The sequence below is a fragment of the Symphalangus syndactylus genome, chromosome 5 (genome assembly GCF_028878055.3).
Source record: "Symphalangus syndactylus isolate Jambi chromosome 5, NHGRI_mSymSyn1-v2.1_pri, whole genome shotgun sequence".
Lineage (NCBI taxonomy): Eukaryota > Metazoa > Chordata > Mammalia > Primates > Hylobatidae > Symphalangus > Symphalangus syndactylus.
In genome coordinates this window covers 91,488,175-91,512,018 of record NC_072427.2, presented here as the reverse complement: position 1 = coordinate 91,512,018, position 23,844 = coordinate 91,488,175, and the positions used below count along the sequence as shown (strand labels likewise).

Genomic DNA, 23,844 nt, shown 5'->3' with positions numbered 1-23,844 from the left:
GCCACTCCCGCGGAGCCTGCGGGATCGGGGTTTCCCGGGAGCAGCGCGATCAGCACCACGACTCGGGGACACAGCTGGGGCCCGGTTTCTACAGGAAGCGCCTCATTTGGAGCCTTTTTGTGATAGAATGATCATTAGTCCTAAGCCCATTCAGAGGTTCAACAATGGGGTCGGCTCAATTTCAGGGCCTTATTACCCAAGCCCGGCTGCCCCTCGGTGCCACCAGCACCACTGCTCCGTCGCTGCGGAATTTCAAAGGCAGGTTTGGCCTTAGGGCCTTGGCCCCAGGGAGGACGCCGAGCGCTCCACGGAAAGTCTCCGCCCGGCTCCCAGGGCGCACACTCGCGCGCACGTGGGGCCGAGGCCCTGGTCCCGGGGCCTCAGGGCCAGCAGGAGAGGGACCCAGCCGAGTGACAGCAGGAGGCGGAGGGAAGGTTGGGCCGGAAGGGGCCAGCTCCGCCCCGCGCTCCCTCGCCGCCTCCGCCCTCCTCTTCTCTCCCCTCGTGCGCTCCCTCTCCTCTCCCTCAGCTCCCCAACCCTCCTGCTGCCCCCTTCCCTCTCCTCCCGCTTCTCCCCATCCAGCCTACCTCCCTTCCCCTCCTCTTCTCTCTCCTCCCCTTCCCTCCCCTCTCCTCTCCTCCCTCCCCTCCCCTCCAGTCGGCCATCCCTCCTTCCTCCTCCCTCCTCCCTCCTCCCTCCTCCTCCCGCTCCTGAAGAGCGCGCCGCGTGGGGGACGGGCCGGTTACTTCCTCCAGCGACTGACGAGTGCGGTGTCGCTCCAGCTCAGAGCTCCCGGAGCCGCCCGGCCCGCGTCCGGCCTCCCCGATAGTCTCTGGCCCGCGCCCTCGCCCTCGCCCGGCACGCACCGAGCAGCCGCGGGCCCCGAGCAGCCACCGTCCCGACCGCGCGCCGGCCCTGCCCGCAGCGGCGCGGTAAGAGCTGGGCCCACGGAGAGCGCCCGGCGCGCGGCTCCAGTCCCGTGGAGGGTCACCCGGGGCCCGGGCGGGGGTCGCGGGGAGCACTGACACGCAGATCTCGGGGCGCTGCCGGGGGTGCAGGTGGGGGTGGCGGCTGATTCGAGGACTCTAGGGACGCGCGTCCGAGTTCCGCGCCGCCTGGTTTTCTGGTTATGGAGTGGCCTCCGGGGCTGGCGGGGTCGGCCAGGGTTCCTGGTGCTGGGGCCGCTGTCTTCAGAGTCGCCGAGCCGCGGGCGCGGCCAGGGCGCGCTGGCTTGTTTCGCTGGCTTTTGTTTTTAAAAGGAAACGCGGGCCTGGTAGGGGGTCCTGCCCAGTGGGTGTCCTGGCGAACATGATTTCGCGAACGGGAGTGGGGGCACAGGAGAGCGTGTCCGAGGTGGCCCGGCGCCCCGGCTTTGAGGGTGACTTCCTGGAGCGGCGCCGGGCCCGGAGGATCTGGGGCGCCTAAGACACCTGGAGGCTGCGGCACCGCGGGAACCTGCGGCGCGCGGGGTGCCATGGTCACCTGCTCGCCGCGTCCAGGGCCCGGGCTGGGGACCCCTCGGTCCTGCGAGGAGAGCGTGGGGAACCTGTCGGAAATGAGATCTGGTTGCTCTGGGCTGCCTTTATTTTCTCGTTCATACAGCATTTGAATGAAGGGGTAACTGAGTGCTTGTGTGTGTTTGGGTTGCGTGTGTGTTATCCTATTTTATTTTTTACGGCAGGAGACCTTTTATGTTAGCCTGTACACAATTTCAGGGTAGCCTAAAATAGTAGTTGACACGCTAGTTATTAAGAAAGTAAAGAAATGAACAGTCCCCTTTGGAGATAAGAGTAATTTATTTTAATTCGCCAGTAAGAGATTATATTTGTTCCATACAATGGAAGCGCCTGTGCGTTATCTGCCTGCCCACACCACCACCAATCAGGGAGATAAATCTCCACGTTAAGCTTTATTAAAATTCTGAGTAGTAGCGCAGCACAGTAAATGTTAGCACCGACCATCCGCAGGGAAACGGTCAGATACTCATTTCTGGGATTAGTCATTCATCTCTCTAAACTGATCGCTTTCAAAGCGAAAAAAGCAAACTACTTTCAAATGTGTGTTACAAAGTTGTGGTGTTTCATTTTTTGTTTGTTTTCAAATTTATCTAAATAATCTTACATAAGTGATTACTTGTTCCAATAAGGGTACTGTTGTCAGGCAAATTCGCTTTGTTTTTAAATTTAACCATTCTCAGCTGTTACATTTCTGCTCTTTATCCCTTTTTTTTTTTTTTTTTTTTTTGGTTTAAAAGCAGCGATCCATCAGCAACACCAAACTTGAAATTGATTTATGTGGAAAAACTTGGCTTGTCTGCCACCTAACAAGCCCTGTTGAGTAAAATAAGCAAGCTTAAATTTGATTAGTTGTGTGTCTGCCTGAAACCATTTAGTAGAGCACTTTAATTCTGCATGGTTTTTACAAAACTCATTAAAAGCTGGACAACAAAAGAATTCTATTCTGTAGCTAGTAATTACAGCTCTTTATGTGGGAGTGGTAGGCTGCCTTTTCTCCTGGTATTTGTACACAAAAGCTGGGCAGGGCTTTTCCACTGCCTTCCACATTCATTCTCTGTCCATCTCACAGTAGCTGAAAAACAGAATCAAGTCAGCAAGCAGTCTGCAAGCCTAAGGAAGAAAAAGAGCTGACCCATCCGGCTCTGGATGGATAACTGGCAACACCCAAGATGTCTATGATTTTGGCCTTCTGTTTGAGGCTTGTTTATTTCTTTAATCAGCAGGTACCAGGACTTATTTCATGCAGATAGATGACATAAAGCGCTAGAGGAAGGAGCATTTCACATTGGAAGGAGTAGTGAGAAGGGCCTGATCTGGTAATATCAGGATGGGGTGCGAAGGGTCCATTCCTCATCATTCATGTTCATCATCCCGGCACAGAGGACTGTGTGGAGGACTCAGGATTTAGGACCATACTCAACTGGGGTTTGATCTCCACTTTGCCCTGTGGTGGCCCCCCTGGTAGCTATGTGTATCCTGGGCTGATTGTCCATGTTGCTGGGCCTCCGTTGCTTCACTGTATGACGTCTGCCTCTCAGGGATGCAGGAAGATTCAATTAGGTAGGAGTGGATGGTCCCCCAGCACGGGGCTTAGCTCTTAGTAACTAGGCATTCTGGCAATTGCAGCCATCAGTAGGAGAGACTATTGATTGTTGAGTGAATGTAAGTGACATAATCCACCAAGTGGAGATTCTGAGTGAATGTGGCCACTTTGGACCCAAGACTGCTGCCCCTCTCTGTCCTCCCATAGGACTATTATTTATTGCCAGTGCTGACCAGCCTTTGTTGGCTACCATGATCATTACCTGCACTCCGAGGGTTTTTACAGAATTTTCTGATGCCTCTGGCGTCACCTGCTGCCTTTTAGCCAAGAGGGGTGTGTGTGTGTGTGTGTGTGTGTGTGTGTGTGTGTGTGTGTTTGTTGGGTGTATGTTGGGTAGCACGGTTCTTGGAAGGTCTGGTTTAGCCATAATGTTGATCATAAAGAGAAAACAAGAAAATAAATGCAAATTAAATAGTTCGGTAAGCATGTGTTATTTCACTACATCCAGTAAGTTCTATCAGTTGAATGTTGTCTTAATTACTTAAAGTTCTCAGTTGTAAACAGGTAAGAGCACCCAGTGGAGGCCATGGAGCTGGGCTTAGAGCTTTGCTACCAGCCTTCAGTTTCATAGCCATGAACCTGGGAGGGCAAGGAATCGCCCTAGAGGTGAAGGCCACTCATCAGTGCTAACCCAAGGTCTCTGAAAATGAGTTTTAGTTACTCTATTATCTAAGTATCTTTCTTATTGATATGTAACTTACCTGGCTGAACAATTACATTTTAGAGCTCCAAATAAATTTTCAGTCTATTATGGCATTGTCCAATTACAAGCGTCATTGTAATAGCCATGTTAAAAACAATAAAGCCGGTGAAATTGATTTCAGTGTATTTCAAATTAACCTAATATATTCGAAATATTATGTATGTATAAAAATTATTGAGCTTTTTTCTTTTTTCCACTAAGTCTTTGAGAGCTAGTTTGTATGTGTGGATTCGTACTAGCCACTCGTTGAGAGCTCTGTAGCCACACATGGCAAGTGGGTACCATATTGCTTAGCCCAGGCCTAGTAGAAGATTAAGACTCAGTCAGAGGAAGTAAGGCAGATCCGTGCTTGGAATCAGTTCCTCTTGAAGAAGTGCACAGCCAAGCAACACACAAAGCAGAAATATTTTGAGCTCTGTACTCAAAGCAGGAAGATCTGGGACCATGTAAGGGGGTTTGGTCTTCAGTTCTCCCTTTGATCCCTTCCCTGGGTGTGTGCTTTCTCACAGCCTGGAGAGTGGAAGGGAAGAGAGGGGGCTTCCTGGACTCCTTTCCTGTCTCTGGAAATGACCCCTGCAGCTGTCCTGAAGCTCTCAGGTTGAGCTTATTGTGTCCAGAGCAGACTGGAGGCGGCCCACTGCCCCACTGTACCCACCCAAGTGCTCACCTAAGCTGACCATGGAAATGTGAATGAAAAGCCTGACCCAGGCCCTCTTGCCCTGCTAACCTAGCAAGGAGGCTGTGACCAGCCAGCCAGCAAGTGACTTTTTCTGTGACATCTAAGTAGAATTCAGTGGGGAATCAGCATTATTATTCAATCACCGAAATAGCATATCCCGTTGTGATACTGAGAAATGCTTTCCTCTTGAGACCTTTGGGAGGACAGCCATTTAAATAAGAATTCCCTGCATTCAGTTTTGAATTACCTGTTAGCCTTAGAACTCAGCCAGGATCAAGTCTTGATGCCACCAATGATGAGTTTAGTGTACTTAATCCTTTGCCTCTTTGACTCTCTTTTTTTTTCTTTTTTAAGATGAATGATTTCGGAATCAAGAATATGGACCAGGTAGCCCCTGTGGCTAACAGTTACAGAGGGACACTCAAGGTGAGTGAGCAAGTCTTAATTTTTTTTTTTTTAATTGGAAAACTCGATCTCTAGGAGGAAAGAAAAAAATGGCCTTGGTCCCAGAAAACTGGTTGTAGCCCTAGCTTTTTAATTTATTGGCCATGTGACTATAGACTATTTGCTTACTTGTTCTGGTCCTCAGTTTTCTGGTCTGCAGAATGGGTGTCTTGATGTGCGTTGTTCTTCTCCTTCACGATATGAAACCAAAGGCCTTTATAGCTTGTTTTCTGAGGCTCCTTCCAGGTGAAAATCCTATAACTCCCAATGAAACAGCTGGAGAGGCTGTCTCTACTGCCTTTTCTGTCTACCCAGGAGTTTCCTTGGTTGATGGGAAGCTGTTTAAGAACTGAAATGAGAGAGAAGAGGCAGACAGACCCAACCGCTACAGCTCTTATCAGAAAGGGCAGCGCCTGTGGAATTGTAGGTAGCCTGTTACTGGTGCAGAGAACAAGCAGGCCTACTTATGTTAAACCAAAAACCAGATGAAAAATGAAAGCGCCCTCTCTGCTGCATAAACATTTTATGTAGCTTCTATCATCATTCCTTTTGGGAACATTCTTTAGTAGCACAAACTGGTAATCTCCCACTTGTCTTTTCCAAATATGACAGCAAGATTTGATTGTTTTCAGCATTATGTAGTAAACATGTTTCAGAAGCATGATTTTAAAATTGGCCTCCTCAAAGTTTGGCATCTTGCATAATGATGATGTACGTCTCTGGCATATTACATTTTCCTTTGTATATCATTATTGATGTTATTTGTGTGATGTGACCCAAAGTGGCAAAACTCAGCACAGTCCTTTCTGCAGTATTCTAAAGGTCATCAAACCTCAGCCTAGTGAGTTTGCTTGTTTGATTTGGCCAGACATTTTAAGCATGGCAGAAGTGGTACAAGAAATCATGGTATTAAGTTGAAACCACACCCCTAAGAAAAATCCTTCTATTAATTCAAATAATTTGACGATGCTTATGTGGTTTCTGGATATGGAAAAGAAGCAGTCGTTGCTGAAATTGATGTGTTGAAATAGGAAGCACAGATTTGTATTGTCTTTTGGCTTCTTGGCTTAAAAAAAAAAAAGAATTTACAGTTAGGAAAGGCATTTCTTAGTCGCCTGGGCAGTGCTTGTGGGAACTTTAAAAGTTTATTGGAGGTTTCACCAAAATTAGCTCTGCTCTAAAGTAGTTTGTAAATCCAGATGAGTAATTTGCACTTGCCTGATTGATTGGTTTTCCTCGTAGATGTCAGGCAGTTGGTCATCATTGACTTGGATTTTTTTGGGCTAGGCTCCAGCCTCTGCCTGCCCTCTTTTGTAATGCGTCATTCATTGTTCTGCATTTCTAAAAAGAAAGCGGGTAACCGATTTTATTTGTAAATGTGTTACACATTTTCTTATTGATGACTCAACACATGGGTCATTGTATTACACATAACATGGGATTTCCAGCTTATGTTGGAAAAATATAGTCCTTCTTCACGTGTTCCTCAACAATTTAGGCAATGATGAATCCAGACATTATCTGTTACTTACAAATAAGTCTTACATTAAAAGCTATTTCTTTCATAAATGTTACGTAAAATGCTCAGAAATCGAGGTAGTGTAAGGTTTTATCTTTCTGTGTGTCTCTTCTCTTCTGCAGATAGTTTAGTTTAACTTTAAACCTATTTCCTTTGGAAATCTTTCCCCTTAGTAGGTGATTTGGGGTTTTTTTATTTTGTTTTGTTTTGTTTTATTTGTTTTTTGGTTTTTGGTTTTAAGCAATAGGGTCCTTCTCTGTTGCCCAGGCGGGAGTACAGTGGCTTGATCGTAGTTCACCACAGACTTGAACTCCTGGGCTCAAGTGATCCTCTGGCCTCAACCTGATAAAGCACTGGGGTTACAGGCATAAGCCACCCCACCTGGCCTGGGGGCGGGGAGGGGGGGGTTCATTTTTAAGACACTTTACTTTTTATAAAATGAAACGTTAAGGAATTTTGTCATGTATTACTATTTTCCAAACCATTGGAATTGATGTGGAAAAGCATCTCTAGTTTCAGTTAAACTGTTTCATGGCAAACATTTCAAAATAAATGCTTCCAAAGGTAAAGTAGTGTATTTCATTGTTTGATTTTCAGTGTTTTATCCGGTCATTTGCCTTTTAACTGCATTGTGCTCAGACAGCCTTGTCAAGGGTCATTTTTCTTATACACACAGCCTAATTGAATTTTTCTCAATGTAACGGGGGGTCAGGTGTTTGGTAAAGGGGTCTCTGAGGCTCCTCTTGACACCGTTGTAAGATTCTGTTATTTTCAGATTTGTGTATTTAATATACTAACTTAAGTGGATTAGGCCACTAAAATAAATTCCCAGTCACTCCGACTCTGTGAGGTTACTTAAATAAATCCATAGTGGCTGGGCACCGTGGCTCACACCTGTAATCCCAGCACTTTGGGAGGCCAAGACGGGTGGATTACACGAGGTCAGGAGTTTGAGACCAGCCTGGCCAACATGGTGAAACCCTATCTCTACTAAAAATGCAAAAATTATCCAGGCGTGATGGTGGGCGCCTGTAGCCCCAGCTACTCGGGAGGCTGAGGCAGGAGAATCGCTTGAACCCAGGAGGTGGAGGTTGCAGTGAGCCAAGATTGCACCACTGTACTCTGGCCTGGGTGACAGAGTGAGACTCTGTCTCAAAAAAATACTAATAACAATCCACAGTAAAATAGAGTCATTTCAGTCACTTTGACCATTTTACAAGTCTGTTTTAAGGACTGACTGGTTGATTCCATGTTTGCTTCAAAATTGCCAGTTTAATCAGAGACTAGTGGTAGGATTGCCCACGGACCACTGTTACAATGGGTAATTAAATCCTTTTAAATATTGTATTTCCATTTTTTTTCCATCTGTTTTTGCAGCGCCAGCCAGCCTTTGACACCTTTGATGGGTCCCTGTTTGCTGTTTTTCCTTCTCTAAATGAAGAGCAAACACTGCAAGAAGTGCCAACAGGCTTGGATTCCATTTCTCATGGTAATTTGTTCCTCAGACTTGACAAATTGTGCATGATTTTCCTAAGTAGTTCAGTTAATAAACAGATGACAGTTCCTAAGCGAGAAATGTTGGTATCTGGAATCTTTGATATGAATAGCCAGAAGTTCTGGACCTGGGAGAAGGCAGTTTTTCATTTTTATCAACTTGGTGATTCTGATGTGGATTCTGATGTCTTGGCTGCCAGACACCCCACAGTGAGCCGCTGTTAGGAAACTGCAGGGGAACCCCTGAGCTGTCCCTCCTGGATGTTTTCAACATTAGCAAGCAGGTCCTCATCTCCCTGCTCTGCCCTGGAAAACACACACAAGAGTAGACATTAAAACACACCCAAACTTGTAATTTGGGTTTGCATCATTAGTTAAATCATCTCCCCTGCCCTGAGTTTTGGGGCAACAAATTGTTCTTTGTAATCCTTACCCATCTGTAGTTCTTTCTGTAGTTCTTCTTGTCATTGTTTATTCTTCTTAAAGGAATAGCGCGTCAGATAATGTTCATACAATTACTGTGACAGAGCTATTAGTTGGAAACATGCCAGAGATGACTGTGTCATATGAAGTAGGTGCTGAGAATACAGGCCAGAAAATTAATTAAAACGCATACACTGGTGTAAGCATAACACTGCATGGCAGCCATTTATCATTCTTGAAATTGCTGAGGGTGTCTGGAGAAGATTGTTTTTCAATAAAAATGGAAGGTGTGCTTCCATTACTATGCTAAGTGCGGCACATTCATATCACACTCACTTCTCAGCTCTATGCCTAGTTTAATGGAAGTGACTTCCAAATGATACAGTCCCTTCAGCCTTTTGACCAGAAACCATGCAATTCTTTTCATTGCCTACAATTTTAAAATAGACTTAGCAGTCTTCCCTATGCACAACTGTTTTGTGACGCTTTGCAAAATAGAATCAAATTTGAGTTTTATTTTAGATTTTTTTAATAAGTGTAGTTCTGAGACATATATTTTCTCAATTACAGTCAGAAAAGTTTTTTGTTAATACTCTGTTTTAAGGAACCACGCCAAGGTTTGAGATCAAAATTGTTATTTTCCAAAAACTAAGATGTCTTTCCTAAATCTCCACCTGATATCACCAACGTGAAGTCCTAATGTCCCCGTGGGGGGTTTCCTTCCAGACTCCGCCAACTGTGAATTGCCTTTGTTAACCCCGTGCAGCAAGGCTGTGATGAGTCAAGCCTTAAAAGCTACCTTCAGTGGCTTCAAAAAGGAACAGCGGCGCCTCGGCATTCCAAAGAGTAAGTACTGCTTTCCTGAGCCTGCATTGGGTGAGAAGAACCAACTTGAGTGCAGTTGTTTGATCTTGACTTGTTTGTTAAGCTTTTGCTTGGGGTATTCTGCAAAGAGTAGCATAGATGTCGTTAACCTGAGCCAGTTTCTGTTTCACCCCAATCAACCGAAGACTTGATCCAGAACTCATTAAATATATAGTAGAAGGACACGTTACTGGTGTCTTGAAATGTGCCTGGGTGGTGTCAGAATGGCGACGTGTCATCAGGGTATCTTGCTCATTCATGGGTTCTGGTATATGTCGGTACTTGGTGCATAAATTAGGGATGACAGTGGTCTCACTACCTTTCCACTGTTTTTATCTCGTGTGTTCCATCTTTTCTTCTCTCCTGGTAGACCCCTGGCTATGGAGTGAGCAACAGGTATGCCAGTGGCTTCTCTGGGCCACCAACGAGTTCAGCCTGGTGAACGTGAATCTGCAGAGGTTCGGCATGAATGGCCAGATGCTGTGTAACCTTGGCAAGGAACGCTTTCTGGAGCTGGCACCTGACTTTGTGGGTGACATTCTCTGGGAACATCTGGAGCAAATGATCAAAGGTACCAGCTGAATGTCTTGCTTCTCCTTGTCCAGGATGAGCTGTGGCCAGGAAGACTGACTGGGAAAGTCACATGGGTGTTCTTCAACCTTAGGGTTGCCACTTGAAATGACATAGAGTACCTTGCCTCAAAATGCCACTCAAGTGAGTCAGATATATGGCAGTGATTATAGATTTTTATCCCACTTTATGTGAGTGTGTGTGTGTGTATAGCATCAAGTATAGCCACAAGGCAGTAGCCTTAGTCACTAAATTGTTCGCTATTGCTGGCTCTATTCATCACGGGAGTCCGTGTTGACTCAGATATGTAGGACAGCAAGAATTCCCACGTCTTCTGAGCTCACCTTACAGAGCTAAGAGATATGGCAGCCTTAATGAAAGGGAGCCTTTACTCACACAAACCCTGTGAATTCTACTGTAAATTTTCCTACATCCGAATGGAATGTATTTTGGATGTTGAGGATTGTTGAGGGGGTGGGGTATGTTTTTAAACAAGTGAGAAATTGATATATATTTACACACTATCGTATTGTACAGAAACTGGCCATTGATCAGTAGAAATCTCACCAAATACAGAGAAAGTCTTGATTCAAAACTTAAAATAGCAGGGAGACCAATGTTTAAAACACATTGAGTTAAAAAAGAAAAGAAGGCCGGGTGCAGTGGCTCACACCTGTAATGCCAGCACTTTGGGAGGCTGAGGCGGGCAGATTACTTGAGGTTAGGAGTTCAAGACCAGCCTAGCCAATATGGTGAAACCCTGTCTCTACTAAAAATACAAAAAATAAAAATATTAGCTGGGCATAGTGGCACATGCCTGTAATCTCAGATACTTGGAAGGCTGAGGCAGGAGAATCCCTTGAGCCCGGGAGGCAGAGGTTGCAGTGAGTTGAGATCACACCACTGCACTCCAGCCTGTGTGAGTGAGACTCTGTCGAAGGAAGGAAGGAAGGAAGGAAGGAAGGAAGGAAGGAAGGAAGGAAGGAAGGAAGGAGGGAGGGAGGGAGGGAGGGAGGGAGGGAGGGAGGGAGGAAGGGAGGGAAAGAAGGAAGGAAGGAAGGAAAGAAGGAAGGAAAAGAAAGAGAAAATACAGTAGGGATTATTTAGGTTAAAAAAATATAAGAAAATAAGCATATTTATAGAATTCAGGGAACTAGTCCTCACCTGACTGATTTTAAACACACTGATTTTAAACACACTAATCAACTGTAGACTCAGAATCTCAAAAACACCTAGGATTCAACAGCTAGCTTTTTTTAGTTACGGCTTCTGAGGGCCAGGGAAACTCATTTTTAAAGACCCTCATTTTTTCTGAACTTGGACAGGGCTTTTCTACCAAGTTTCTGGTGATTTGTTTATTGGCAAATTGGGCCTGTTTTGCCATTCCTCGGGCCTGTGAGTTAGTGTGTGTTTGGGTTTCCGGGTGCACGTGCACTTTGTAATATATTCATAGTAAGTATGCATACACAGTGCACAAACCTCTTCCCTTTCAAAGTTTTTGGGCACATGTGTTCCCTGTCCCAGACTCCCACAGCCCTGGAGACCTCCCACACCCTGGGGAAGCGTGCAGGTTTGGAAGCAGTGGAACTGTAAGCTTCACGGGGGCAGACACCATCCATTTTATTAATTTCCTGTATGCAGCCTCTGGTACAGATGGCATTTCATAAATACTTAACTGTTTCTTGAATGCATGAATGAATTCAATACACCATCTGGACCTTTTGCGATAGAAAATTTAGTGTTGCCAATGACATCATTCATTTTGGAAAATTTATTTTAGTAATTGGAAAAATGGGTTGCTTTCTCTCGTTTTTTGAAAAAGACAGGCAGGGACATGGAGCACCATGAGATTAAATGTGAAGCACTCCGTGCATCTCATCATTCTAAAATTGTCATCTCACAGGAATTCAGAAAGTCAATTTGTTCTATGTAGTTTTCACCTACATCTGCCATCTTACGTCTCCTGTGTCTGCTTTTCAGAAAACCAAGAAAAGACAGAAGATCAATATGAAGAAAATTCACACCTCACCTCTGTTCCTCATTGGATTAACAGCAATACATTAGGTCAGTCCGATGGATTCTGCCCTTAAGAACTTGGTCTTCAGTCTTCCTAGTAGACTTGGACTGTCTCTACTGCAGGCTCCTAAGGGGCCACCTAGACCTGTGTTTCTCTTATGGTGGCCACACGTGGGTGTTGAGCTATAAGCTGTTGAAATGTGACTCTTCCACAATGAGATGTGTAGGAAGAATATAGTCATGCACACCAGATTTGGAAGTCTTAGTATGAAACAGAGAATATAAAATGTCTCCCTGATAATTTTTAACGTATTGATTACATATGGAAATGATAATTGCTATATGAGGCCAAGTAAAAGAAGAAAAGTAACTTCACCTGTTTCTTTTTGCTTTTTTAACATGGCCACTAGAACATTGGCAATTGCTTAAGTGGCTCACACGATCTTCCATAGGTCTGCACCGTTAGTGCTAGTCCAGGCAATTCTTAGAGCAAGGAGCAGAACGAAGTGAGCTGATTACCGTGGTCACCAGTAATGTTGGTTTAGTGTAGCAAACAAGAGGCGGCAGGCACAGAGTGCGTGAAAAGCAATTTGTAAACCGTCTCTGAACTTGGGAGCTTAAAGAGCTGTCATGGAATCTGGGTCCTTTCTTCTTGTTGCCGGTACTGGGGAGGGCACGTGGTCTGGCCAGGCCAGCGAGGGAGGGGTCTTCGGAACAGCAGGCTTGGGTGGTGGTGGTCCGGCCCAGTGTTTTCTCTCTGGCCCCAGCTCCACCATTCAGACCCGGTGAAGCCCACCTCCCTGCCCCACTGGGGGCTTCCTGCTCAGGAGGTCTTTCTGAACGTGACACAGTGGGACACCCTGTGCCTGCCTGAACCTGAATTACAGTCAGAGAGCTTCCTTCCCTCTCCAGAAAATAAATTATTCTGCAACGAACAGAGACAGGAGCCGTGTGATGAAGGAGCAGAAAGCAGAGTGGGCTGTACCTCAGCACACAGGGTTCATGGCCTGGTTTTGCTCCTTATGAATCACACAGTGCATGACACATCACTTGGTCTGTCTGAGCCTTACTCTCCTCGGAAGCTGAAAGAGCCAGTGAGCCCTGTCTTCCTGAAGATCCCATGAAAGCACTAGGGTTGTAGAAATAGGAACATTGAGTCCTGCCTGCAGAGGCTGCAGTCATTTTGGCAGAGGGCTGCTGGTTGAGAAGATGAGTGGTTTGAGAAGAAGGCCTGGTGACAGACCCCCACCAAAGCCCGGGTCTCCACTGAGGTCCTGAAGAGGGCTGGAGTGTGTGGAGTGCCCACCTGTGATTTGCTCTTAGGGGTTAGTTACGGTGCTAACACTGACTCTAAGAGCTCTGCCGTCTGATTGTTCTGTTCCAGGTTTTGGCACTGAGCAGGCGCCCTACGGAATGCAGACACAGAATTACCCCAAAGGCGGCCTCCTGGACAGCACGTGTCCGGCCTCCACACCCAGCGTACTCAGCTCCGAGCAGGAGTTTCACATGTTCCCCAAGTCTCGGCTCAGCTCCGTCAGCGTCACCTACTGCGCTGTCAGTCAGGACTTCCCAGGCAGCAACTTGAATTTGCTCACCAGCAATTCTGGTAAGATTGGAAGCATCTTTCAACAAGGGTGTTGGTTTGATTCTGAGAATCTCAGAGCCATAATGAACCTCTTAAGAAATACTTCCTGGATTCAGCCGTTAGAGAAGGAGGTCAAAGCCCATGTTCTAAGTGGATTTCCAACAAGCATACCCCTAATGTGTTTCAGGTACTGGCCCAGGTACTGCAGGCATTGAGTAAACAAAACAGTCCCTGCTCTTACAGCCGGGTTTCTCCACGCTTTGGGATATTTATGGAGGCGATGCAGGAATGTGGCATTTCTTTTTATGGAGATGTAACATAAATACAGTGCACACGTCTCAGGTCATATGGCTGGTTGAATTTGTGGATGTATGTATACCTATGTAATAACCATCCAGATGGAGATAGAGAAGTTTCCAATAGCCTGGAAGGTTCCTTCATACCCCTTCCCATCAATAACATCCCCCCCCACAGAAGGGAACCATTCTGACTTTTATCATTATGGATTAGGTTTTGATTTTCTTGAACGTTACATAGATGGAACCATGCAGTATGTTTTCTTTTGTTTTTGTCTTTTACTCATCATGATGTCTGGGATACATGCATGTTGTTGGATATAGCAGCCACGTGTTCTTTTTCATCGCTATATAGTATTCCATTATTAGAATTTTATTCATTCTACTGTTGATGGAAGGTAGGATTTGTGTAGTATAGTTACCCTAAGGAATAAGCACCTGAGTAGAGAGCATTTTGAGAAGTCTGAGTGGTTCTACACCAGCAGATGCATGATTACACTGGTAGTGGTTGGTGATGCTGTGGTCGTGCCCAAGACCAAGTGTGCCCTGGAGGAATCAAAGTATGTGTTTGGTTGTCTTTGCCAGGGACACCCAAAGACCACGACTCCCCTGAGAACGGTGCGGACAGCTTCGAGAGCTCAGACTCCCTCCTCCAGTCCTGGAACAGCCAGTCGTCCTTGCTGGATGTGCAACGGGTTCCTTCCTTCGAGAGCTTCGAAGATGACTGCAGCCAGTCTCTCTGCCTCAATAAGCCAACCATGTCTTTCAAGGATTACATCCAAGAGAGGAGTGACCCCGTGGAGCAAGGCAAACCAGTTATACCTGCAGCCGTGCTGGCCGGCTTCACAGGTGTGTGTGGAACTCCAAGAGCCTGGCCACCCAGGCTCCTGGGTCCTGTCCCTTGCTTTCAAGCCACAGTACCACGTTCACCGAGGGTGTTTCTAAGCTAGGTACACCAGTGCTCTACGCTCCATGTTTTATGCATGGCTTGCTGTATCTCTGAATTCAACAAAAGCCACACTTGGAGGAATTTTCATGTACACAGAGCTCCATGGAGTGAATGAAAATCGACAGGCCACTCCCTCCACCTGGGACGTTCTGAGGAATAGTTGGAGCAGGGGACGTGGCCTGTGCAGTCTTCAGCCCTGACTCACCCACTCCAACAATCTCAAAGAATGTAAACTGGCTTAGGGAGGGGCAGCAGAGCCAGTCTCAAATAATATGGGCACTGTTTACCTTTTCTTGCTTCTAAAATCTATCTGCTCTTATTTTTGAGGTTTGGGTGACAGCTATTCTAGGCAGAGGACAAATATAAAGCTGTTTTTAGAAACAGGTATTTCCAGTACTTTAGCAAAAATACTGGGGCTTTGTTTTCACTACTTCATGTATCCTTAAGTGGGTTTTTTTTTTTTAACCATATGGAGCCACTGTGGATTGAAATTACCTAACTTAAAAAAAACTGATAAGTTTAAAATAAGGATACTGAGGCATTCATTCTTTTTCTGTCATCCAAGAACAACCAGCCACGTAAACGTATTAAAATACACGGAAAGAGTGTGTGAAAGCTATTACCGGTTTCATTATTGGGAGTTCAGGGCCTGAGAAGAACAAACAGCCATAACATTAGTGTGGTTCATTTTAATAGTAACATAAGTTTGTGTTTATTGACTGCCAACTCTGTGGTTAAGTAGCCATACAGTCTGTAGTCTGTGGGACAGCCTGGCATGGGGGTTGTATGAGGCCATTTTACAGATGGCGAAATTGGCTCACAGGTAGACAGCTATCGGTGGTCACACAGCTCTGGTTCTAGAATGCCTGTCCTATGCTTTACAGCAAAGCTTTATTGATAACGGCCATTGCGTTTCTGAGGAAGAGCTATTTGGTAGAAAGAGGTTGGGCTTAGGCTCGGAAGATCTAAGCTTTTCTCCTGTTTGCTGTGATGGGCGTGTGATCCAGGACAAGGCACCTGGCCTCTGAGCCGCCTCTTATCCCTCCGCTTTAGAACAGGACCACACTGACACTTGCTTTGCAAGGTGGTAGTTCTAAATGTCAATCGAGAACAGGTGCACAAGAAGCTCTTGGCAAAGCATGCTTCACCAGACAGAGGCTGTGAGGCAACGGATGTGACCCCGCATGGCTATTGAGTAAACCGGGCTCACATTAAGCAATTTATACATGGTCATTTGGCAGGAAGGTGGCACGGGATCCCACGTATGACACGCCTCATTCTGTGATGAAACACCCCTTCAGCCACCCCCATCTCTGCCCCACTGGGTGTTTCTAGAAATAAACCTTGAAGGTTTTTACATAAGGAACAATTAAACCAGATGGGGAATTTTAATGCCAAGAGTTGGTGGCCCTAAACTTTCTTCCAGAAAGAACAAACCTAGCAATCAACGGGAAGAGTGTCTCGTCTAGTGACCTTATTTTCTAAGAGGAGGCAGTGTGGAGGAGGAACTCACATTTGGTGCCCAGCCCCATCTCGTTAAAGCACTTAGTACTGTCACCAACACCTTGAGTGCCACCTTTGATTGTCAATCGGAACCCCATTCAGAGAGTTGGGTCTGCATTCCTAAATCAGCATGTACAATTAGGATGGTTAAAGCCTTGCTGTATTTTACATCTGTGAAAGGGTATGATCCATCTCCCTCCATCTCTCTGCAGGAAGTGGACCTATTCAGCTGTGGCAGTTTCTCCTGGAGCTGCTATCAGACAAATCCTGCCAGTCATTCATCAGCTGGACTGGAGACGGGTGGGAGTTTAAGCTCGCCGACCCCGATGAGGTATGGCCAGAGCCCTGGGAAACCTCTGGGCTTGGAAACCTGATTTCCTGGTTGCGTTCAAAAACTCAGTTCTTTGGGCACAAAGAAGGGTTCACCAGTACTGATGAGAATCTTTCCACATGAGGCATCCTTGACTGTTGGGAAAATGGAAGTGGAGTCATTGCTTTGTTGATAAATGTGTACAGTGTTTTCTGGGTATGCTTCATACAAGGGCGTTGCACAGATTTCACTGTCTTGATCAGTTGTCTGATCAAGAGGCCCAAGGTGCAAACTGAGGTTCTCTGCCAACCATCTGAAAACGCCTTACGAAGGCTGCCATTGTCCATCGGGGGAATAAGCCTCATGTGGCCCCAAGCCGGCCTTCTGTCTGCTCCTTAGCTGAGCCCAGCAGCATTGACCCCAGCCCTGCAGAGTTGGAACCAGGAGCCCTGTCTAAAGGAGAAGGCCAAGGGCAGGTGGGACACCAACCCCTCCAGAAAAGCGTTGGAGAGAAGCCCTTGGTCTCTGGCACCGGGGAGCGTAATCTGTCACCATTCCCACCCCGCCTCCAGTTCCCTTGGGAGACAAGCATTGAGGAATGAGTATATCACACAGCTCAGAATCCCACTCGGCACCTGTTAACTTCAGTAGTTGGAATAGAAGCCTGGAGGGTGGGTGACACCACCTTTCCCTGGTCTCGGGACCCTCCTGGCTCTGAACCCTTGGATCCCAGGAGGTTTCACTGAGCTGGGGCCAGGGAGCAGGGAGTGAGGTCTCCCGCAGATAGATTTTAGAACCACCACAGCAAACAGTGGTTCTGCCCCTTGGGGACACAGTGCCCCTGCCATAGGTACTCAAAGGTACTCAGAGGTACTCAAAAGGTCCTCCTGCAGACCTTGTGTAGGTGTCAAGTTCTCTCTAGGGTGACCCTGCCTCAGAATCATAATCAGGGAGGAATGTCATTCACTTTTTCTTCATTGACAAATTGAGTTTAACTCTTTTCCATCTGTGTTCACCAAAGGTGGCCCGCCGCTGGGGAAAGAGGAAAAATAAGCCCAAGATGAACTACGAGAAGCTGAGCCGGGGCTTACGCTACTATTACGACAAGAACATCATCCACAAGACGTCGGGGAAGCGCTACGTGTACCGCTTCGTGTGCGACCTCCAGAACTTGCTGGGGTTCACGCCCGAGGAACTGCACGCCATCCTGGGCGTCCAGCCCGACACGGAGGACTGAGGTCGCCGGGACCGCCCTGAGCCAGCCCCAGGCTCGTGGACTGAGTGGGAAGCCCATCCTGACCAGCTGCTCCGAGGACCCAGGAAAGGCAGGATTGAAAACGTCCAGGAAAGTCGCCAAGAAGCAGTGGCCTTATTGCATCCCAAACCACGCCTCTTGACCAGGCTGCCTCACTTGTGGCAGCAACGGCACAGCTAATTCTACTCACAGTGCTTTTAAGTGAAAATGGTCGGGAAAGAGGCACCGGGAAGCCATCCTGGCGCCTGGCAGGCCGTGGGACGGGATGGTTCTGGCTGCTTGAGATTCTCAAAGGAGCGAGCATGTCGTGGACACACACAAACTATTTTTAGATTTTCTTTTGCCTTTTGCAACCAGGAACAGCAAATGCAAAACCTCTTTGAGAGGGTAGGAGGGTGGGAAGGAAACAACCATGTCATTTCAGAAGTTAGTTTGTGTATATTATTATAGTCTTATAATTGTTCTCAGAATCCCTTAACAGTTCTATTTAACAGAAATTGTATATTGTAATTTAAAATAATTATATAACTGTATTTGAAATAAGAATTCAGACATCTGAGGTTTTATTTCATTTTTCAATAGCACATATGGAATTTTGCAAAGATTTAATCTGCCAAGGGCCGACTAAGAGAAGTTGTAATGTATGTATTATTTACATTGAATAGACTTACAGGAATAAGGCCTATAGGGGGTAATCCCTGCTTTTTGTGTTTTGTTTGTTTGTTTGTTTGTTTTGGGGGGTTTTCTTGCCTTGGTTGTCTGGCAAGGACTTTGTACATTTGGGAGTTTTTATGAGAAACTTAAATGTTATTATCTGGGGTTATATCTGGCCTCTGCTTTCTCCTTTAATTGTAAAGTAAAAGCTATAAAGCAGTATTTTTCTTGACAAATGGCATATGTTTTCCACTTCTTTGCATGCCTTTAAGTCAGTTTATACACAAAATGGATTTTATTTTTTAGTTTAACTGTGTTTCTCCAACAGCTCACCTCTCCCTGACCACCCAGCCATTTCCTTCCTGTGCTCCACGTTCTTCTGTGTGATTAAAATAAGAATACTATTTTTGGAAATATGCAACTCCTTTTCAGAGATCAGGAGGGATTTATGTAGCAGCTATTTTTACTGCAAAAGTAATTCACTGGAAAAAAAATGTAATTTGTAAGAAAGCTTTATTTTTATCTCAGCTCTATGTAAAGTTAAAGTTACTGTACAGAGCTGAAGGATGGGGGGCGGTAGGGGTCTTGATGAAACCTCCTGAACTAAGCACAGTCTGTCCCATCTTTGTTCACTCGTGTGTCTCAACCATCTTAATAGCATGCTGCTCTTTTTGCTCAGTGTCCACAGCAAGATGACGTGATTCTTATTTTCTTGGACACAGACTATTCTGAGGCACAGAGCGGGGACTTAAGATGGGAAAGAGAAAGCATCGGAGCCATTCATTCGGAGAAAACGTTTTGATCGAAATGGAGACTTTTGTAGTCGTTTCAAAAGAGCACCTGAGTCATGTGTGTTCCCGGCCTTTATAAATGACCCGGTCAAGTTGGTTTCAAAGTCCGACAGGCTTGTCTGTTTACTAGCTGTGTGGCCTTGGACCGGTGGCTGACATCTGTAAAGAATCCTCCTGTGATGAAACTGAGGAATCGGGTGGCCGGGCAAGCTGGGAAGAGCAAAGTCAGAGCTGCGATGCCTCAATACCCACAAAAGACCATTCCCAGTATACATAAGCACAGGATGTTTTTCTCAAGAGGGACATATTTATCACTTGGACATCTGTTTATAACATAAACAGACATGTGACTGGGAACATCTTGCTGCCAAAAGAGTCCTAGGCATTGGCTCATTGTATGTGAGGTTGAACCACGTGAAATTGACAATATTAGACTGGCTTTTATCTACAAAGAAGGAGTTTCATGGGGTTCAGCCTAATAGTTATGGAAACTACAGTCCTTATAAACCATTGGCATGGTAATAAACAGATCTTAAGCATAAAAATTTTGTAATTGGGCCTTTACTCTCTCAATAATAAAGTATTTTGTTTATATAAACTCTTTGTGATAGTCCTCGTTCTTCCTCTCCACACGCAGCATGAAGGAGTTGGAGGAAGGATGTTAATCCCAGATCCATTCTCTACTCAAAACATTCCATCATCAAGAGGCAAGTCTCTGTTTAACTGGTTTATACACAAGTGACTTAGAAACCACAACCCAAATTGGAATCAACTCTGAGCCCTTCCTAAAAAAATTCCCAAAAAGTGCTCCTTCAAAGCAAAAAATTCTTTTAAGGAAGTGTTATAGTAGAAAGATTCAGATGTCTTTCTTTGCCAGAAGCTTGGCAGAGATAACTGAGGAGAGATTCCGGGATGTTTATATTAAGTACATTCGAATTTGAGGTTTAAGTACTTTTGGAACTGAGGCCGCAACACTCTGTCCCCTCAGTGGACTCTGACGTTGTTAAGGTGATGGTGGTCTTAGGACACCTGTTTTCAAATTTATTCTCTTTACATGCTCCAAAATTAGTGAGCATGCCAACAAGCTTATATTCATTGGTGTGCTAGAGCCAGCTCACTGCGTTCTCCCGAGAACTACATGTCTCTTCCCATCACCGCATCAGTAATGGTAGCTTGAGATGGGGCATGATGAGAGTATTTACACCATGGGAATCAGCAGACACTACAAATCAGGGCCTTCTCTCCCCCAGAGTGCTGATTGTTAAACATTTACTAACATTCTACTGGTTATATCTATCAATAATTTCCATATTAGAAATTAAAGTAAATTTTAAAAGAATTCATTTAAAAATAATTTTACTTATTGGCATTAACAGCATTTTTTTCTTGCAAAAAGTAATTATTTTTTAAAAAGTTAACATGGCATTGTTTCACATTTGCAAATCTCTTTAATGTCTGGTTTAGTATTAGAGTTGGATTCTTCTGTTTCTGCATTCAATCTGTTCGCATATATTTTGATAGAGTATGTGAAGAAAATCTGGCCTAACAGATATGTAACAGAAAAAAGGAGGAGCATTTAAGGCTATTTCAGATAATTGTAGATATTCTTTCTTTACTATGCCAAAACTTAACAAAGTATAATTCCTTAGTTGCAATTCAGGTATGAAACTATATTAATAAACTTTCCTAAGGTTACATTAAATTCCATTGGTCTACCTTGCACTTTGAACAGATCTTTCAGCCGTGTGTGATTTTGTAACATCCCACATTGGTCATTTGGAAAATATTGCTTCAAAATGTTAACACATTTCAAAATATAATATTAAACAATTACTTACTATCACCACAAATCACATCAAAAAAGTACTGGGAAACTATCAAACTCACAGTAGTGGATACACATTTTTTAAAATTCAAATTTTCACTTGAAACCTCAAATTTTACAATCAGCAACAAATACCCTTAGTATTTGAGGAGAGATTCTGGGATGTTTATATTAAGTACGTTCGAATTTGAGGTTTAAGTACTTTCGGAACTGAGGCCGCAACACTCTGTCCCCTCAGTGGACTCTGATGTTCTTAAGGTGATGGTGGTCTTAGGACACCTGTTTTTAAATTTGTTCTCTTTACATGCTTCAAAATTAGTGAGTATGCCAAAAAGCTTATATTCATTGGTGTGCTAGAGCCAGCTCACTGCGTTCTCCCGAGAGCTATGTGTCTCTTACCACCATTTTGCGGGGGAAGCGACAGGCTCACTTTATTTCGTTTTTGAGGAAGTACCAGCCAAATACCCAAATCAGAATAATTTGCCAGTTATTCTCTCAGATAAAAGTGATGTTCATGAATAGAGTGGATAGTTTAGCTTGCAACTCAAATACACAACTGCATTTCCTTAGAACAATCGCCATATTTCAGTATGTGTGCAGACCAGTTCTTTACGTGTACTTTCCATTTTATTACACAGAAATTAAAAAGATGTGTTTTCCATTAGTAAGAAATAAGTTTTTACTGCTTCGTCAAGAGCATTCTTGAGGCCAGGTGTGGTGGCTCACACCTATAATCCCAACACCTTGGGAGGCTGGGGCAGGCGGATCACCTGAGGCCAGAAGTTCGAGACCAGCCTAGCCAGTATGACAAAACCTCATCTCTACTAAAAATACAAAAATCAGCCAGATTCGGTGGCACATGCCTGTAGTCCCAGCTACTTTGGAGGCTGAGGATGGAGAATCACTTGGACCTGGGAGGCGGAGGTTGCAGTGAGCCAAGATAGCGCCATTGCACTCCAGCCTGGGTGACAGAGTGAGACTCCATTTAAAAAAAAAAAAAATCTTGCGTGAAACTCTTATTTTTTCTTTTCTTTTTTTCTGCAAGTGCATGGTGGTGGTGGAGAGTGCAGTGACACAGTGACTGCCAACTGTTCCGGTTCACGTGATTCTGGTTCAGCACCACAGTGCAAAACCACCTGTGTTTTTGTACCATCATAGCAAAGGTCAAAAAGTCAAGCATGGATTTGTATCCTTGTAAAAATAGTCTTAACCATGAGGATCCTTCCGAAAGGGTCTCAGAGACCTCAGAGTCTGTGGGGCACATTTTGACAACTGTTCTAGAAAGAAGAGAGGCTCACCCAGAGCAAAAGTGGTGGACCTCAGGAGGACGAAGCGAAGGTAGGGAAAATTAGCCTTTGGCCTCCCGAATCCAGTGTCTGTGCTTCCAGTTTTCTGACCTTTTCATAGCCAGGTAAGGAGGAAGCATTTCTTATTTAAAGCAAAAAGAATTGTCTGGTCTGCATGATAAAGAAAAGTTCCTTCACACAGGGTGAAATGGATACTCTCAAAGCCCTTTTCCTGCCATCCTTCTATTTTGTTCTTTTCCATGCTCCAGTCCAATTCCAAATCTGTTTTAGGAAACAAAAAATGTATATTTTGCTACTTTTTTTTTTTTGAGACAGGGTCTTGCTTTGTTGCCCAGGCTGAAGTTTAGTGGCAGGATCACGGCCCACTGTAACCTCAACCTCCTGGACTCAAGTGATCCACCCATCTCAGACTCCTGAGTAGCTGGGACTACAGGCGTGCACCACCAGACCCATCTGATTTTTAAAGTTTTTGTAGAGATGGGGTCTCCCTATGTTGTCTAGGCTGGTTTCAAACTCCTAGAATCAAGGGATCCTTCAGCCTTGGCCTCTTAAAGTGCTGGGATTATAGGCGTGAGCCACTGCACCTGGTCTTGCCACAGTATTTCTGAAACTCAGAAGAAAAGAGGAAAGGGAAGGGAAATAAGTATTTAGAGAAATCATTTTTTGGAACATCTTCAAAACTGAGATTGTGCAGAAATGAGGTCATGGGGCCTGCCTGCCTGCCTTTTCCATGGTGGGGAAGAAGCAGAATTAAATTTCCGTCAGTGCTGCCCCACATCCTGGCTCTCCCTTGTGTCCTGGCTCTCCCCAACATCACCCTACCAGCTTTCTTTTCTGATAGGGCTCCAGAACTCCACGTGGTGGACACTTGTCACTGGGAATGATTCAGGCTTTAATGGGGCTGCTGGGCGGGGGCACAGGGCTTGGGGGCCAGAGGAAGTGGTGCAGGAACTGTGGCAAGAGGTAGAGGGAGCAAGCTGCCCCATCACCTCTCCTGAAACATCAAGCAAGTTAACAGGAGGATTTGTTGTGGTTTGGAGCTGGACCTTGGATTATCACTGTCACTGGGTCTGTCAGGCACTGTTTGTGACCTTGGGCATGCAATTTAATCACTCTCTGCCTCAGTTTACCTTCCATAAAGCCAGGTCATTGGTGGCTGTGGGGGGGATTGATCTATTGGGGGTGTAAGATTGTGTGAAGTCAGTAACCTGGGGTGGGGGTGCTACTTGAACAGAGCACGCCAAGGAAGGTGTGTTTGAGCCAGGGGATCTGCAAAGAAAATATGGTTCCCACACAATCATGTCTCCATTTTCATCAGAAGAAACCCAGGGGCAGAGTTCAGTCATGAAACAAGTACTTAACTGAACCAAGACTCAAACCCTGGTCTTCTGTTTTCTGCTGTTGTCCTCTGGCCAAATTAACCCTGTCATGTTTGGTTGAAGTCATTATAAATGCTGCCCCAGATGCTACCTAGGGATCCTCCAAGTTTCTAGTTCCTCCTTCCACAAACCAGAGGCCACAGCCCTTGATTTGAATT

At 45.3% G+C, this 23,844-nt stretch overlaps 1 protein-coding gene across 2 annotated transcripts; it reads left to right on the top strand.

Moving 5' to 3' along the window:
- Positions 1 to 19,773, top strand: ETS2 (ETS proto-oncogene 2, transcription factor). 2 transcript variants are annotated; one of them, XM_055279710.2, is made up of 11 exons: positions 1 to 434; positions 783 to 932; positions 4,857 to 4,928; positions 7,843 to 7,954; positions 9,109 to 9,228; positions 9,617 to 9,817; positions 11,797 to 11,880; positions 13,217 to 13,438; positions 14,299 to 14,562; positions 16,378 to 16,496; positions 17,497 to 19,773. In XM_055279710.2, exons 1-11 carry the CDS (start codon positions 165 to 167, stop codon positions 17,710 to 17,712), a joined length of 1,830 nt encoding a protein of 609 aa, XP_055135685.1. In that variant the 5' UTR covers positions 1 to 164; the 3' UTR covers positions 17,713 to 19,773. The 2 variants fall into 2 exon arrangements, with proteins under 2 accessions (XP_055135685.1, XP_055135684.2); XM_055279709.2 differs by having other exon boundaries at positions 114 to 932.
- The last annotated feature ends 4,071 nt before the right edge of the window (positions 19,774 to 23,844 follow it).